General features: G+C 41.9%; 1 protein-coding gene across 1 annotated transcript; it reads right to left on the bottom strand. All coding sequences in view use genetic code 11, as the record gives it.

Annotated features, from left to right (window-relative positions):
- Positions 1–2,966: 2,966 nt before the first annotated feature.
- EGR_10355 (Ankyrin repeat and death domain-containing protein) lies at positions 2,967–9,574 on the bottom strand (the record flags this gene model as incomplete). Its single annotated transcript, XM_024499604.1, has 16 exons — positions 2,967–3,172; positions 3,251–3,386; positions 3,817–4,000; positions 4,076–4,620; positions 5,002–5,097; positions 5,405–5,503; positions 5,753–5,851; positions 6,156–6,254; positions 6,799–6,903; positions 6,982–7,083; positions 7,691–7,789; positions 7,821–7,925; positions 8,009–8,107; positions 8,887–9,092; positions 9,300–9,357; positions 9,434–9,574. The coding sequence occupies 16 exons, from the start codon at positions 9,572–9,574 to the stop codon at positions 2,967–2,969; spliced, it is 2,379 nt and encodes a 792-aa protein (XP_024345974.1).
- Between the last annotated feature and the right edge of the window lie 3,858 nt (positions 9,575–13,432).

Genomic DNA, 13,432 nt, shown 5'->3' with positions numbered 1-13,432 from the left:
TCTCTTCACACTGTGAATAACAATTTCCCATCTACTAAAGGGGAAAAAGACAAATTTTGCTTTAAAAGGCTCCTTACAAAAAGGCTAGGTACATCCAAAATGTTAGATGTAAGAGGTTCTGTTCTACAGTATCTCAAGTACGTAGTTCCTGCGATATCCTCATCTGTGTTCGTGCGTCACAAATATGTGACATGTGCCATCCATCAGTTTATTCTACCCGAGAACAATGAATTGTGAATTGCAAACTGATTAAAGTGGATTTGTTACACTCCGCTAGAGGTAAAAAGTTAGTGACCAATGAGATCAATCATTTAGCTGCCCCAAAACGGGAATGACAACTGACATGACGACCGAGATGTTGAGGTCGTCTCCCCTCTAAGGATGTGCTTCACATCGAAGGGGAGGGAGGGCGAGAGGAGAAAAAAGTACAAAAATTAATTTCTTCGAGGGCTTAATTATTTTTACGCAATAGGAGTGCGCTCATCAGAAAATGCGTATTTTTTGTTTAGCAACGGAAAATTGTGAATGCTACTACTTAATTGGTGTACTTATTACGAAAGACCTGGTTACTCCTTCGCCCTCTGGAGGAGGTGACCTTTTCCCTTCTACATGATATTCTCCTTCACTTTAATTTTATAAATTGCATTGGGAAAGAAAAATTGCCAAAAATGTCTATGCAAAATTTACAAAATCCTGTTTTTGGTAGATTCATTTTGAAAAAAGCAAAGGTTTGGAGCAAGAGAACAAATTAATTTTTACACTGCCCTACTTGTTAATTAGGAAAAAATAGATTATTTTGACATAATTTATTTCCTATCTTTTATTAGTGTATAATGGCTACTTAATTCAGGTAATGTCATATAAGTAGTATCCAACTTTGGGTAAATAAACCCAGTTTGTTTACGGAAGTTGATGTAGAAATAGGCAGTGTGAATAATTGAAACATTTTTTTTTTCTTTTTGTTCGACAAAAATGGAGGATGAGGTTGATTACGAATGACTGGACGGAGCTAATTCATTGAAAGGCTAACAGTCGAAAACCTCTTTTAGTAAAAGGTATGAGACCCTTCTAGACGATAAATGCAGAGTTTTCATGGTGTTGATGAGATCAATGGTCCCCATTCTGTTAAGAGTACGTAGATTACACAAAACTGGACAAACCGCCTAAAGAAGCATCTAAAGGGTCCCTCATCTCCAACGAGGCGATACTCCTCGCATCGCGTCGACTGAGGGGTGACATTAGCAGCCGGAGAAAGCAAAGCTACAGTAATAACCTCAAACGTATGAAAAGCCAGAAGAGGAGAAATGGGCAAAGCTGACCCTCTTCTCCGTCTGCAAATTTATAACCCGGAAGCGGCTGATTTCAAATCTCAGATAAAATAGTAAGTGAGGCTAAAGCAAATTTTCCAAAGTAAGCGTCCTGCATCTGTTTAAGTTTACCGCTGAGAAAAAAAGAAGTTGTGGCAAACTGGTCCTGTCGGAATCAAGACAGCAAAACCGGGAGGCAATGCTTCAATCCACAATATTTTATTTTTTGATAAGTGACAGACAAAAATTGATTTAAAAGTGAAATAAAATTTTTGAGGCAAACTTACCTTAGCTCCTAGAGCCATAGACTGAGCGTCCCAGAGAGAGGGTGAGTTTTAACCTACGTAAAGCGAAGATGATGTTTATGCTTCTCAAGCAAACAGCTCGTCCTTTGGGCGTTGGTCAGCTTGGGGCGTCAACCGCATACCTCTTCCCCCTCTCTTCTCTCCCTCCCGCGCTCACTCTGTGTGCAGGAGAGGAGGTGATGCGGCAGAGGCAGGGATGCGAGGATTGGAAATTAGGGCTCCTCGCCGAATATAGGGAGCGTCAAAATGCCTTTTCACACTTTGCAAATTATAAAGGTTGGCAAGGTCACCTCCTAATTTGGCATTTGAGAAAGTGGGTGGTTCGTGCGAATTCAGTAGCGCTTAGAAGTGACTATTGAAATTTGGATAAGTGGAAATGCCTACTTAAGTGTTTAAGTAGCATCAGTTTCTACTGTAAGCGACTTTTATGGTAAACAGAAGGCATAAACTGTCACAAATTCTGCTAAAAATTAAAAGCTACATTGCCAGAAAATGTTTTTTCTTTATTAGTGAAAGCTGCTTTTGGTTGCATTTTCTTGATTGAATGTCTATCTTACTTAATGTGCTGAGGTTGGAAGGGGGACACTCACTCATCTTCATCGACACCATCCATAACCTCCTGACTGTGATACACCCCTAAGTTTCGACTCTCACCTTCTTGTGGAACTCGTAAGGTAAAGGAGGGAAAAACTTGAGTAAGCCACATGGAAAACAGTTAGTTGATCACTCTGATGCGTGTTTATTTACACTGGACAGAACGGAAAGAAACGAATGTTTGCTCCTCGATAGACAGACTCTGTTTCAGTTAGAAGTCAACCTCCCTGCGATAAGAACGCATCACCAATGTTGTCACTACTGCCACCACTGCGCTTTTTGTGCTCGTCCTGACGGCAGTTGGGTGGACGCAAGGGGCCTTTGGACCGCCGTCATTCCTGTTTATAATGTGACATCCAACACGTGGATGATCTGGGTATATCAATGCATACGGAACACCAAATCGCGTATACTCCTAGTTCTCAAACCATTTTATGCCTTTTTCAATCATTCCTACCTCTGATAATTAAAGCTAAACTTTCAAATAAGAACTAACGAGCCTTGAGTAATTGAGAATGTCAAATGACCACTTTATTTCTGCCCTTCCAGTTTAAGCATTTATGAAGGCTAATCTGCCCTGTAAATCGCAGAGGATGACCAAGGTGCTTTTTTTTTCCAAAAACCAACTATGCAATCTTCCCTACTTTTAAATTAGAGCCCAAAAATGACGCTTCTGAACTCGAATTTGGCTCAAGCACATTTTTATGGAATTATATGTACACTCAAGTGAAGCCACGCCAACTGAGGATGTGACAAGGTGTCACGAGATGGGACAGTAATCGCTGACCGAGTGCCGTCCGTGTGTAGCTCTGTAGAAATCCTTCTGCACATTGTTTGCGTCCATCTTTCGGCCAATTGAGGTGAGAGCTTTGTAAAGCATAGGCGCTGGATCGGTTTCCTCACTTAAACCATGCATCCAAATACAAAGTAAGCGATAGCCATGCTCCTTATAGGCCTGCCTGTCACCTATATACGAGACAGAAAACATTTGACATATTCATGCTGCTGAATTGTAAATAAGTAGACTGAGTTTTATGGACAGACCAGTGTGTTGAAGTTCTATGGCTTCAATCTGCTCCTCGGTGAAATCCCAGTGTTTGGCCAGTGACTTCCACTCTCCCCGACGCAACTTTTTGTGCGCGAGGTAGAAAAAGAGCGTCTGGTAGCGACCCGCGTAGGACTGATAAAGGCAAACGTATAAAAACTTGCATTAGACTTTATTAAAGTTTTGTCAGATATGTAAGGTTGTCAAACAGCTCCACAAGCAATTTTAGAAGCACAAGACTAGATGCTGCTTCATTCTCATGCTTTGTATTTCTTTTGTTTCGTCTTCCGTGCCTGTCATTCTTTTACGGTGGCTCACAATACAGGTGAATAAGGTAGATCAGAAAAAAATCTGGGTTAGAAATGGGACCACGCAGACCCATTTGTTAGTCTGTATTGCCAGATGAGTCGTTTAAAAAAAAATGACTTTACCACAGCTAAGTTTTTCATTGTTAGAATAAAAAGTGGTCTTGACGCCTCGATCAGTCAATGAACTCGGTGTGTCACATATAGGTGACGCTGGTGGTGAGTGCGCTAAAGTCAACGAAAGCTACTTCCAATAATACCTGAGTGCTGACAAGGAATCGATACTCCGGTTGATAGACTGTAAAATAGGCCGTTAGTGCAACTGGTGACCTGCGGAGAGAATTTGGAACCTTCGAAACCCCTGCTCCTCCACTACGAAGAGGCGGTTTTGATGCCACTGATCCCCCGTCCTGTTGTAGTGATGGTAGAAGAGTTGATTGTCCTCTAAATAAAAGGAAAAATGCTATTTGCTCAAGGCATTTGATCCTACTGGAAGCCCTGGTCAAAGTCATTACGAACCTCGATAATTTGGGAGCTGGAGAAGCGATATTCCCTCCTCCATTGCACCCGTCAAGACTAGGGGCCATTTGATAAACATGATCTTCATTCAACGTAGCAGCTGCTTTCTGTTGCTTTGATCGTTCAATCCTACGACCTCGTGCACTTCCAGTTGCTGAGGAGGAAGAAAACACCGATTCCGCCTTGCGATACTGCCGGGGCGAGGTGAAGACCTCATCACTTGCTTTCGCGGAATATTCAGCGGGTGTTACGTCTCTGTCTCCCTCACTTTCACTGTGGTAAGTCTCTGCGTGGGAGAGAGAGTCATCGTCACTCGCCTCGACTTTACTGTCACTCTCCTTGCCTTCTGAGTCTGAAGTGGAGGATTTGGAGACGTAGGTCGAAGCCTCAGAAATGGAGTCCGTCTCTTCGAATTCCTCATACTCGTGATTATTGGCTGAGGCCTTCTCTACCTCCACGTCCTCTTTACCCGCTTCCAAATTTTCCTCTCCGTCTTCAGTCCTTTTCTTTGGATTGTATTTTTTAGCCATGGCCGCAGCCGCTGCCTGGAGGAAGAGGAGGCAAGAGTTTTGTCGTGGATCCACCAACTCATTCGGATTTTATTACCCAATCATTTCAGATCCAACCAACCTCGTGGCAGTTACTTTTTATTTACAAATTCATCGTCTCCTTTACTATAAAGCCCCCTAAATGCATTTTTCTTCGCTGGAGCCAGCTAGCCCTGCGAATATGGCTCATCACACTTTTTAGCACCTTAGATTTAGCCGGTCCCAAGTTAGCTTTCCATTCATTACAGATCCACTTAAACCGATACATTATCCACGATAATCGGGATAAGATGGTTGGATTTGGAACTAGTGGATGGGTAGTGGTGGTAATGGGGGTACTAAGAGAGGAAAAGCCTAATAGGGGAAATCAAACCTCACCGGACTGGCTAATCGCCATCGGTCGGCCTTGATGATCATATCCACTATCCTCACAAATCCAGACAACGCCGCCTGCATTAGAGGTTTCTTCGCTGCCTAAAAATGTATTAAATTTACTAGGTCATATAATATATAAGGCACTGTCAAACATACTACTTATATTAAATTAGTAGATGAGGCGACTGATAAATTTTGTAGAATCTTGCCCATTAATAAGAGCTGCGCTCTTTCCACAAGGGGTGGCTTTTAGTCCTAGGACAAGGAATTTTTAAATAAATTCTCAAAAATTTAAAAGTGCGATCGTATAGTAATCGAGAGGTATTAACTGACCCCTTCCACTACAACCAATAAGTAATTAGCACCCTGGCGTCTTTGATTGGCAGTCTCAAGCTCGTAAACTCACTCTATCAACCTCATTTATCGGTGCTCCAGCGAGAATTAGAAGTTCCGCTGTTTCTGCACTGGCCTGCTCTACTGCTGCATTGAAGGGTGTTTGAAGTCGCTGAAATGGAATTAAGTAGCTTGAATATTACTTTATTTTTATCTTTATTTCTACCTCTTTGATTACGGTTTATAACATAAATATTGATAAACGTAGCATCCTGAGTCCTCCTTTAGGTCGTTTTAAGCCTAAGAACGCACCCTTGACCAAAAGAAAGGAGAGCTGGGAGGATGCGGGCGCGGCCCGAAGGTCATGTCGCCCTAATATTCCATTCACTTATTTGTGAAGATTTTTCCTATTACCGCTTACCTTATTCAACGCCAGCATGTTGGCGCCTTTCTGCAAGAGGAACCACGCCGCATCCACTTGATTGGCTATGCAGCTAATGTGGAGAGGCGTGTTGCCCGCCTAGGTGATTGGCAAAAAGAAATTAAACAAATCACAGATCATTACAAGGAAGTTAACCCTTGAACTGGTATGGGGTTATCAGAAAGCCAACTAAGTGACAGATTTGGTAAGTCTGGGGGTCACGTACGTCACATATGTGTGACGTCGTGGCCAAATAGGACAATTGTGATGTCACACATATGTGACGCTGGTAATGAACATGCATCTGAGAGCCACGAAGCTAAAATTGAGTTTGAGAAATTTTTGGTGTAGAAAACAAAGCCCTTTTTCCGTTTCTTGCATTCAGTATTCGTGAGGAGCTTACAAAGTCAGCTGCCGAGATCCTCGCCTTGTTGTTCAACAACAGGTTGATCATATCAACATTCCCACGCCGAGATGCAGTTATGAGAGGATATGGAGCGTTCTAAAAAGAAAAGTAAGTCATCTTTTTTGAGATGGCGTTCAAGATATCCGTGCTCCTAGTCCCTCGTCCCTACCGTCAAAGCCGCCCTAGTGGGCGTCCCCACCGATGCCTTAAAGGCGTTTCGAGTCTGACGAAAATCTCATGAACGAAGAGGTATCGTCAGTGGTTACTGACAGGAGACCTCATACGCGGTAATGCGGTGATCGGAATGCAAGTTGGTCAGCATTGCCATACCAAAGTGGTGAAAGCTCTTCAAAGACGGTAGTCTCCACGCCCGTCTTAACAGCCAGGATGCCTCGGAAGGCTTTAGTTCTTAAAATTCCTAGTTCTAAGCAGCTGAATAATGTCTAATCTGTTTTGAAACGATGTTTTGTAAAGAGTGAATTTTTTAGCTGTACTAGCAACTCCTTCCACTTTCCATCTACTTCCAGGGTGGATGAGCAGCCACTAGTTCCGGTTTTACGTGTACAGTATAGTAGAAGCTACACGAATTTCTTACGACTTTCACACCGCCCGACTAGACGGTCTCAAGGCCTCGCCTTACCTTGGATTTAATATTTGCTCTTGCTCCATACTTCAGCAGAACAGACACGCTATCGTAGTCATCCAAGTCAATTGCATAGTGGATCGGTGCCTTCAGATCGTCATCCTAGACGAAAGAGAAGAGGTCGACTACCTTCCAAATTATCGATTTCATCCAGAGCTAGCAAAAGGAGAAAAAGCTTACAAAGGCATTAATCAAACTGGGCATCTCTTCGTGTTTGCAAAGCTGCTCCAACACCAGGTGACATCCACCCAGCACGGCGAGGTGGAAGACATTTTTCTTGGTCTGTTAGAAAAAAAAAAAAAAAACAAGGACAGAGGAAATGATCCTGTAATTTTAGCTACCCTAATTTCACGACACACGCATGGCACTCCTGTGGATGGTGTAACACCGGTTCACCCTCCGTATCATTTCCTGCCTGTGATATTGACGAGGGCTCAAATTTCAAAGCAATTTGAGGTGGAATTTGAAAAGAAATGAACAAACGAATGAGGAGGTTAGTTTCTTTAAACTAACAGATTGATTTGACTTCCAATTCTAAATCCTGATAGATAAAAAGTAGGAGATGGATACAGGATGTATGGATGGATCGATGGATACAGGATGGAAAAATGGATCCAGGATGGATACAGGATGGATGAAGAGATGGATAGATGAAGGGACGGATGGATACGTGGTGGATGAATGGATGGATGAATGCATCCAGGATGGATGGATACGTGATGGATGGATGGGTGAATGGATAGATGGATACAGGATGGATGGATCGAGGATGGATGGATACAGGATGGATGGATCCAGGATGGATGAATGGATGGATGCAGAATGTATGGATGGGTAAACAAAGGGCTGTCGTCAAACAAGCCGTTGAAAACGCCTTCTTCCTCCTCACCTTATCTACATGTGTTTCGAGATTTCCAATTCTCGAGAGGACGGTTGTAGCTCTCAAACTCCCCGAGATTGTTGCCACCATGAGTGGCGTGCAGTCATTCTACAAAGATGAAACGCCAAATCCACCCTACCAAGTCCAATTCCTTAAAATTGCGGATAATTTTGCTTCGCACCAGGGCCTCCAACGTCTTGATCGAGTCCGCTTTGGCCAGGACGTGAAGTAGAGTGAATCCTCGCTGCCATGCAAGGCAAAGAATAGTCGAATTAAGTTGAACGGAGGAAAAATAAAGGTTCTCTTGAGGTTTTACCAACAACCAACCTTCGTTTTTCGTTGGATTGAGGCGCCATGCCTGATTAGGTAGATCACGATGTCGATGAAGTCTTTGTACGCGGCCCAGAACATTGGAGTCATACCATGCTGAAATGACAAAAGTCTTTCTTATGCAAACCGCCTTTGACGATCAAAAAATGCAATCGGAGTTTCAAAAAGTCAAACTTTTGCCAAAAAATTCGACGAGAAGTCCTTGAACCCATTCATCACCTCCACGAGCTTATAAAATAGAGCCTTCCAGAGAACCAGCTGTTGGATCCAATTCAATGCTTTGAAAAACTGGTCTTTGCTAAAGAGATTTTTTCATAATCGTTGATTGAAAGCCGTCAGGGTCACGTCGACGCTTTCAAAGGATCAGGAAGGATCGTCTTTAATGTCCAAGTGAAGCTGCAGGACTCATCTTCAGGGCTTTTCAGAAGGATCCTCCTTATCATAGGTAGTGCGACCCGTGATTCAAAAGTATTCGAATGCCTTCCATTGCCTCTTTAGCGACCACTTTATCTCTTTCCTTAAGCCTCCAGTCGAATTGATGGGACGCCCAATTATCCACTTGAAATTGGCGAATCCCTCCACCCACTTTCGGTTAAATCTGGAAGACGGCTTGTCAAAAAAGTCTCCAACCTGTTCTGTCCCTAACAATGGAATGGTGAAGAGAGTTCTTTGCGGTAGAATGTCCCCATCTAGTACTTCCACTACTTACGAAGCACAGAATTTTTTATTTTGGCCTACAACTCAAAGTCTCCACCTCGATGAAACAGACTCTGAAGCGTTCACCAGGAGGTGGCTATTCAGGCTACTTAAATCAGTACTGGATGCAATTAATGGCATAGACGTGACAATATTCCCTTCTTTGAAGTGGAATTTACCTTATCCGGAATATCAACAGAAGCATTTGCATTGACAAGCATTTGAACCGCCTCGAAACAGCCCTGAGCAGCTGCCAAGTGTAGAGCTGTTCGATCCAGGTTGTTTTTCAAATCTAAACGACAAGCGCGTTGTTCGATAATCATTCCAAGAATGTCGCAACGATTTGTCCGGGCTGCCTCAAGGAATTGGAATTGAACTTTTGTCACTGAAAATGTGACAAACGTCAAGCATTACCCATTCACAGTCGACCAATCAGAATGCTGGAAGGTGGTACACCAGCCAGTCCAGCAAAAATCAAAGTAAGAGAAGATCACTTTGCAGGTCTTCATGATTTTTTAGAGTCAACTTTCTATTTATGCAAAAAAATGTTATAAGATTCAATCATGCTAGCGATTACAAAGGAAGGACTTACAGTTATCAGTGTCCAGCGCAGTAACCATTTCACAGTCCTCATCGGGATTCTTCACTGGCTAAAAAGGACGATTAAAAAAAAATTCACTTTTTAATGAGAGGTAGCGATTGTGTACGGCAGATTTTAAGCCCTACCTGACTCATAGGTGAGTCACTTTGCTGACCCATTATCGTTTTCCCATTACCCAGACCGACACTTACTGCAACCTGCTTGGTCGTACAAGCGCAACAGGTGGTAAAAACCGACCATAGAGACGGTCTCTTACACTCCGTCATTGCCACGACTAGAATCTAGCTGCGGTTCACTGTGATCAAGTGAACTCAACACTCTGCACACTCGTGATCGTGACCCAGCCTCACTCCGATTGGCTGGATGCGGGTGACTTGGCACATACCCACTCACAGACCTGAAGGTGCGAAAATGTGGCGTTCCAGTGCTGTTTATGACAAAAATTTGAGTAAGCCGCTTTGTCACTATGCCTGAAAATGAGACCGCAGTGCCACAATAACAACTAAAACATCAATAGGTATTTTCGCTCCGGCATGCCTGTTAAAAATTTTCCTATTCCAAAAAAAAGACCGAAAGCGGCAGTGTTGTATTAAAAGAAATAAAGAGTTTGATGTTCTTGCCTCAAGTGGGGGGAATATGTCAATCATAGTCACATTTTGGCTGCCGATCATCACATGGTGACAATTTCTTTTGCCGTGACTCAAAAAATAACTACGTTATAAACACGCAGTAAACTGTACATCTATATTTTTCAATTTTATGATTAATGAATGATAATTTAAATTTGAATAAGTTAAAATATGCAAAGATGCCAAAGTAGTGAGTAGTGGAACCAAAACTTACGCCACTTTCTACAACAGTAGCTTCTTGAGGGAGGTCCAACATTAACGCTCTTCTGGGGTCAGTCTTTTGCATTTCTTTGGAGGAATTTCTGCCATTTTGGCCCTCGTCCTTTTTGTGCCTGATTTTATGCAGAATCTCGGAATTCAACGTCATTCTCCGGTGCTTGCGCTCACCCTCTCCCAAGCCCAATCGACTGTCGCGCGTGGGAGCGCCATCTTGACCCTCCTCCTTCCTGTGAATCAATTTCTGAAATTTTTCGCTTGTATAGGTCATTTTTCGTTTTTCATGCTCCTCACCACCTGCACCTGCCTTATTAGTAGCCGTAGGCATGGCGTCGTGGTTGCTGAGACTTGATAAATGCGACTCAGATTGCACCAGATACTACGTGCTCCTCTTTCGTGGGTGGCTCACCTTGCATTCGCCTGACGGCGTGTGAGTATGCGCATATCCTGGGCTCCGTATTGGCTGTGTGCCTCACTTCTGCAAAATTTGCGTATTTTTTTTTTCGCTTTCCTCTCCGCTAATTTGGCTGCCCTACTTGTGAATGACTGAGCTCAAAATCGCTCCTTGCTAAATGGCTGCGTGCGAGAAGTACAGCTCTCTGACAAACTACTCGAAAGTACGGTGTGACGCAGCTGCTTGACGTGAATAATTTTTGTGTGCAACTGTCATGTGACTCTGAGGTGGTGAGTAATACGCATTGAATGATGGCAGCGCATACATTGACCAATGTAATGAAAAATTACTACACTGCATTTGACCAATTCGAAGCGTTTTAGCTACCAAAAAGGTGAAGCTTTTGCAGATATCGAAATATTTAAACAAACCAAATATTTGAACATTTCGGAAGAGAAAACAGATAAAGGGTTGACTCTTCAGTAATATGGGCTTCTAGCCTTTATAAAACCGAAACCAGCTTCTAAAATAAGTATTATAAAACCCTTAAAGATGAGTACTATAGTGGAGATTCGGTTGAATTGAGTGCTGCCAAATTGTGATTTACCTTAAGAAGAAGTATTCTTTATTTGACAGTTGACAAATAAATGTCGGGTAGTAACCGAAATTAAATGCTTAACTAAATGTTTACCTATTCTTTTAAAACTTGACTCCAAAACCCACAAGCGTGTACACAACAGCCTAGGACGTGGTTTCGACGTTGTTTTTCATTCACCTTTCAATTCTACCAGCAATTTGGAGAAAGGACATTACAAGGCAAGGTAGGAGCGCCATCTCTCTCCTGTTCATGGATTTTATTTGGTATTTTAGCTGCAGTTTTCGTCAGTGCTTTCTATCCACCATCATGCATTTTTCGTTAAAAGCTTCTCAGTTTTTCGATTTTCTAGGCTAGAGTAAATCAACATCGGAGACAAAAATTTATAAAAGTAACATACAAAGTTGGCTTCCATCTGAAAGGCTGTGTGACTGTAGTGACAAAGCTTTTGCGTCTGTCTAGTACTAATTAAAAAGGGATAGCCCTTCCTAAACTTTTTCGGCCACCTTTTCCATACCTAATTTCTGCATGTAAACTATGCCGCCTCAAGGAGTGAATGAGATGAAACCCGACACCGCGTGCTGATTTCACTCCTTGCCAAGTGGTAAACTAAGGTCACTAATGGGCGGAAAGTCATACAAATTGCATTCCTCATTGATGAAGGAGACGCAATTTACAGGCAGCTGCAGTAAGATGTCAATCACTAATTAATGATGTGAATTGGAAAGTACAAAGCAAAAATAGTGAATGTAAAGGAAAGTAGAAACAAGAACAAGTTCGAGTATGACGCTTAATGACATCTAGTATTCTGAGTCACAATAGAGGAGATAGCAAAACCTTGGGCACACTTGGCAAGCACTGTAATTACGAATTTTTTATAGTGGTCCACGAATTAGGCATAAGCACATTATAACGAAGTATATTTATTCGTAAAGAAACTATTTCCTTTATGACCCAATTTTGGAAAAGTCTGTTAAATCCGAGGCTTTATCAAACAAGGAGTACATGATGGATACATGTGAATAGCTGTGGTTCTTATTTATTACAAATTTACAGCTAAGGAACAGTATAGGTGTATTCACTTTAATTATACCCCTGCCTGGCGGCCTGGCCTCCAGAACATGCCAATAGACCCAGGCCCTTCTGTGGGTGCCAGAGGGCTACATTTACGCCGCAAGTTATTATTTGACAATTCAAAGGAAGCAACAAAAAAAGAACTAGAAGCATTCTGACCCAATGCAACTAAAGTTCGATTTAAGGACAAGCCTCGGATTTTCACCACGTAGGCTCATTAGTTGTTTAAAGTGCTAGAGAGTGTTAATGTAGGGGAATAGAAACTTAAGTGCAAGTGTATTTAAGGGCAAACAAGGCAATAAAATTGCAGATCGTAATACGTTGATCGTTAAACTTTTGGTTTTGGCATAATGTCCGCTTTGTGTCTTGGCCATTGCGTCTTCACCGCATGGGTTGTACTCTGGGCCATGGTAGCAGCCCCGGGCCCTTCCGTGTGTTAAATATATATGTTCTGCCTAAATAATTTGCATCATGTTTCGTCTTTTTAAAAGGGTTGCAAGGAGCTGCACAGAAAAATCATGAAAATGCAAAGATGTAATTAATATACAAAATATAGGAAAAACTGGGAGGTGGTAAGAGTGTTTATATAGTGTGCATGCTTCAAATGTATCTTTCTGATTGAGGCGTTTTGTGAAGCCTGGTCCTTTAACGAAGACCTGACTAGGTTTCCACTGCGCAGGGGAGAGTTCAGAATCCAGAATCGTATGAACATGTACTCAGCCCCAATTAAGTTGGTAAATAAACGCACTTGTCGATTCTATATTTGCCCGAAAAATTAAAGCAGTGAAAAAAAACAATGTGTAACCTTTAAAAAAATATCAATGGCTTCAACGACCCACCGAAAAAACTTATGTGTGAAATACTATTAATGCCAACCAATTTCTAGATTTTTTCTTTTGTAAAAAATAGTAAAAACAAAATTACTTTCAAATTTTTAAAAGGCCAGATAGACGTCAGGAAGTAAGTAGTTATTTTCACTTGTTTAATATGGATTTAACTTTTTATTAGAAAATTATCTAAAAAAGTGCAATATCAAAAGTCTTTAAGCGCGCAAAATTTTAGTTTTTCATTATATAAGTATTTTGCATTTAAATAATTGGTTTTTAACCCTAAAGCACTTCTGATAATTTTGTTTGTTTGAATCAATGAGCATGCCACTAGCGCCTATTTAGCACGGTAACCGTACTTTCTTCGCTGGGGCTGTTGGTTTCCTGAA

This window comes from Echinococcus granulosus (assembly GCF_000524195.1).
Source record: "Echinococcus granulosus chromosome Unknown EG_S00212, whole genome shotgun sequence".
NCBI lineage: Eukaryota > Metazoa > Platyhelminthes > Cestoda > Cyclophyllidea > Taeniidae > Echinococcus > Echinococcus granulosus.
Note: the sequence above shows the minus strand (reverse complement) of the source record. Positions and strands in the feature narration are given on the sequence as shown.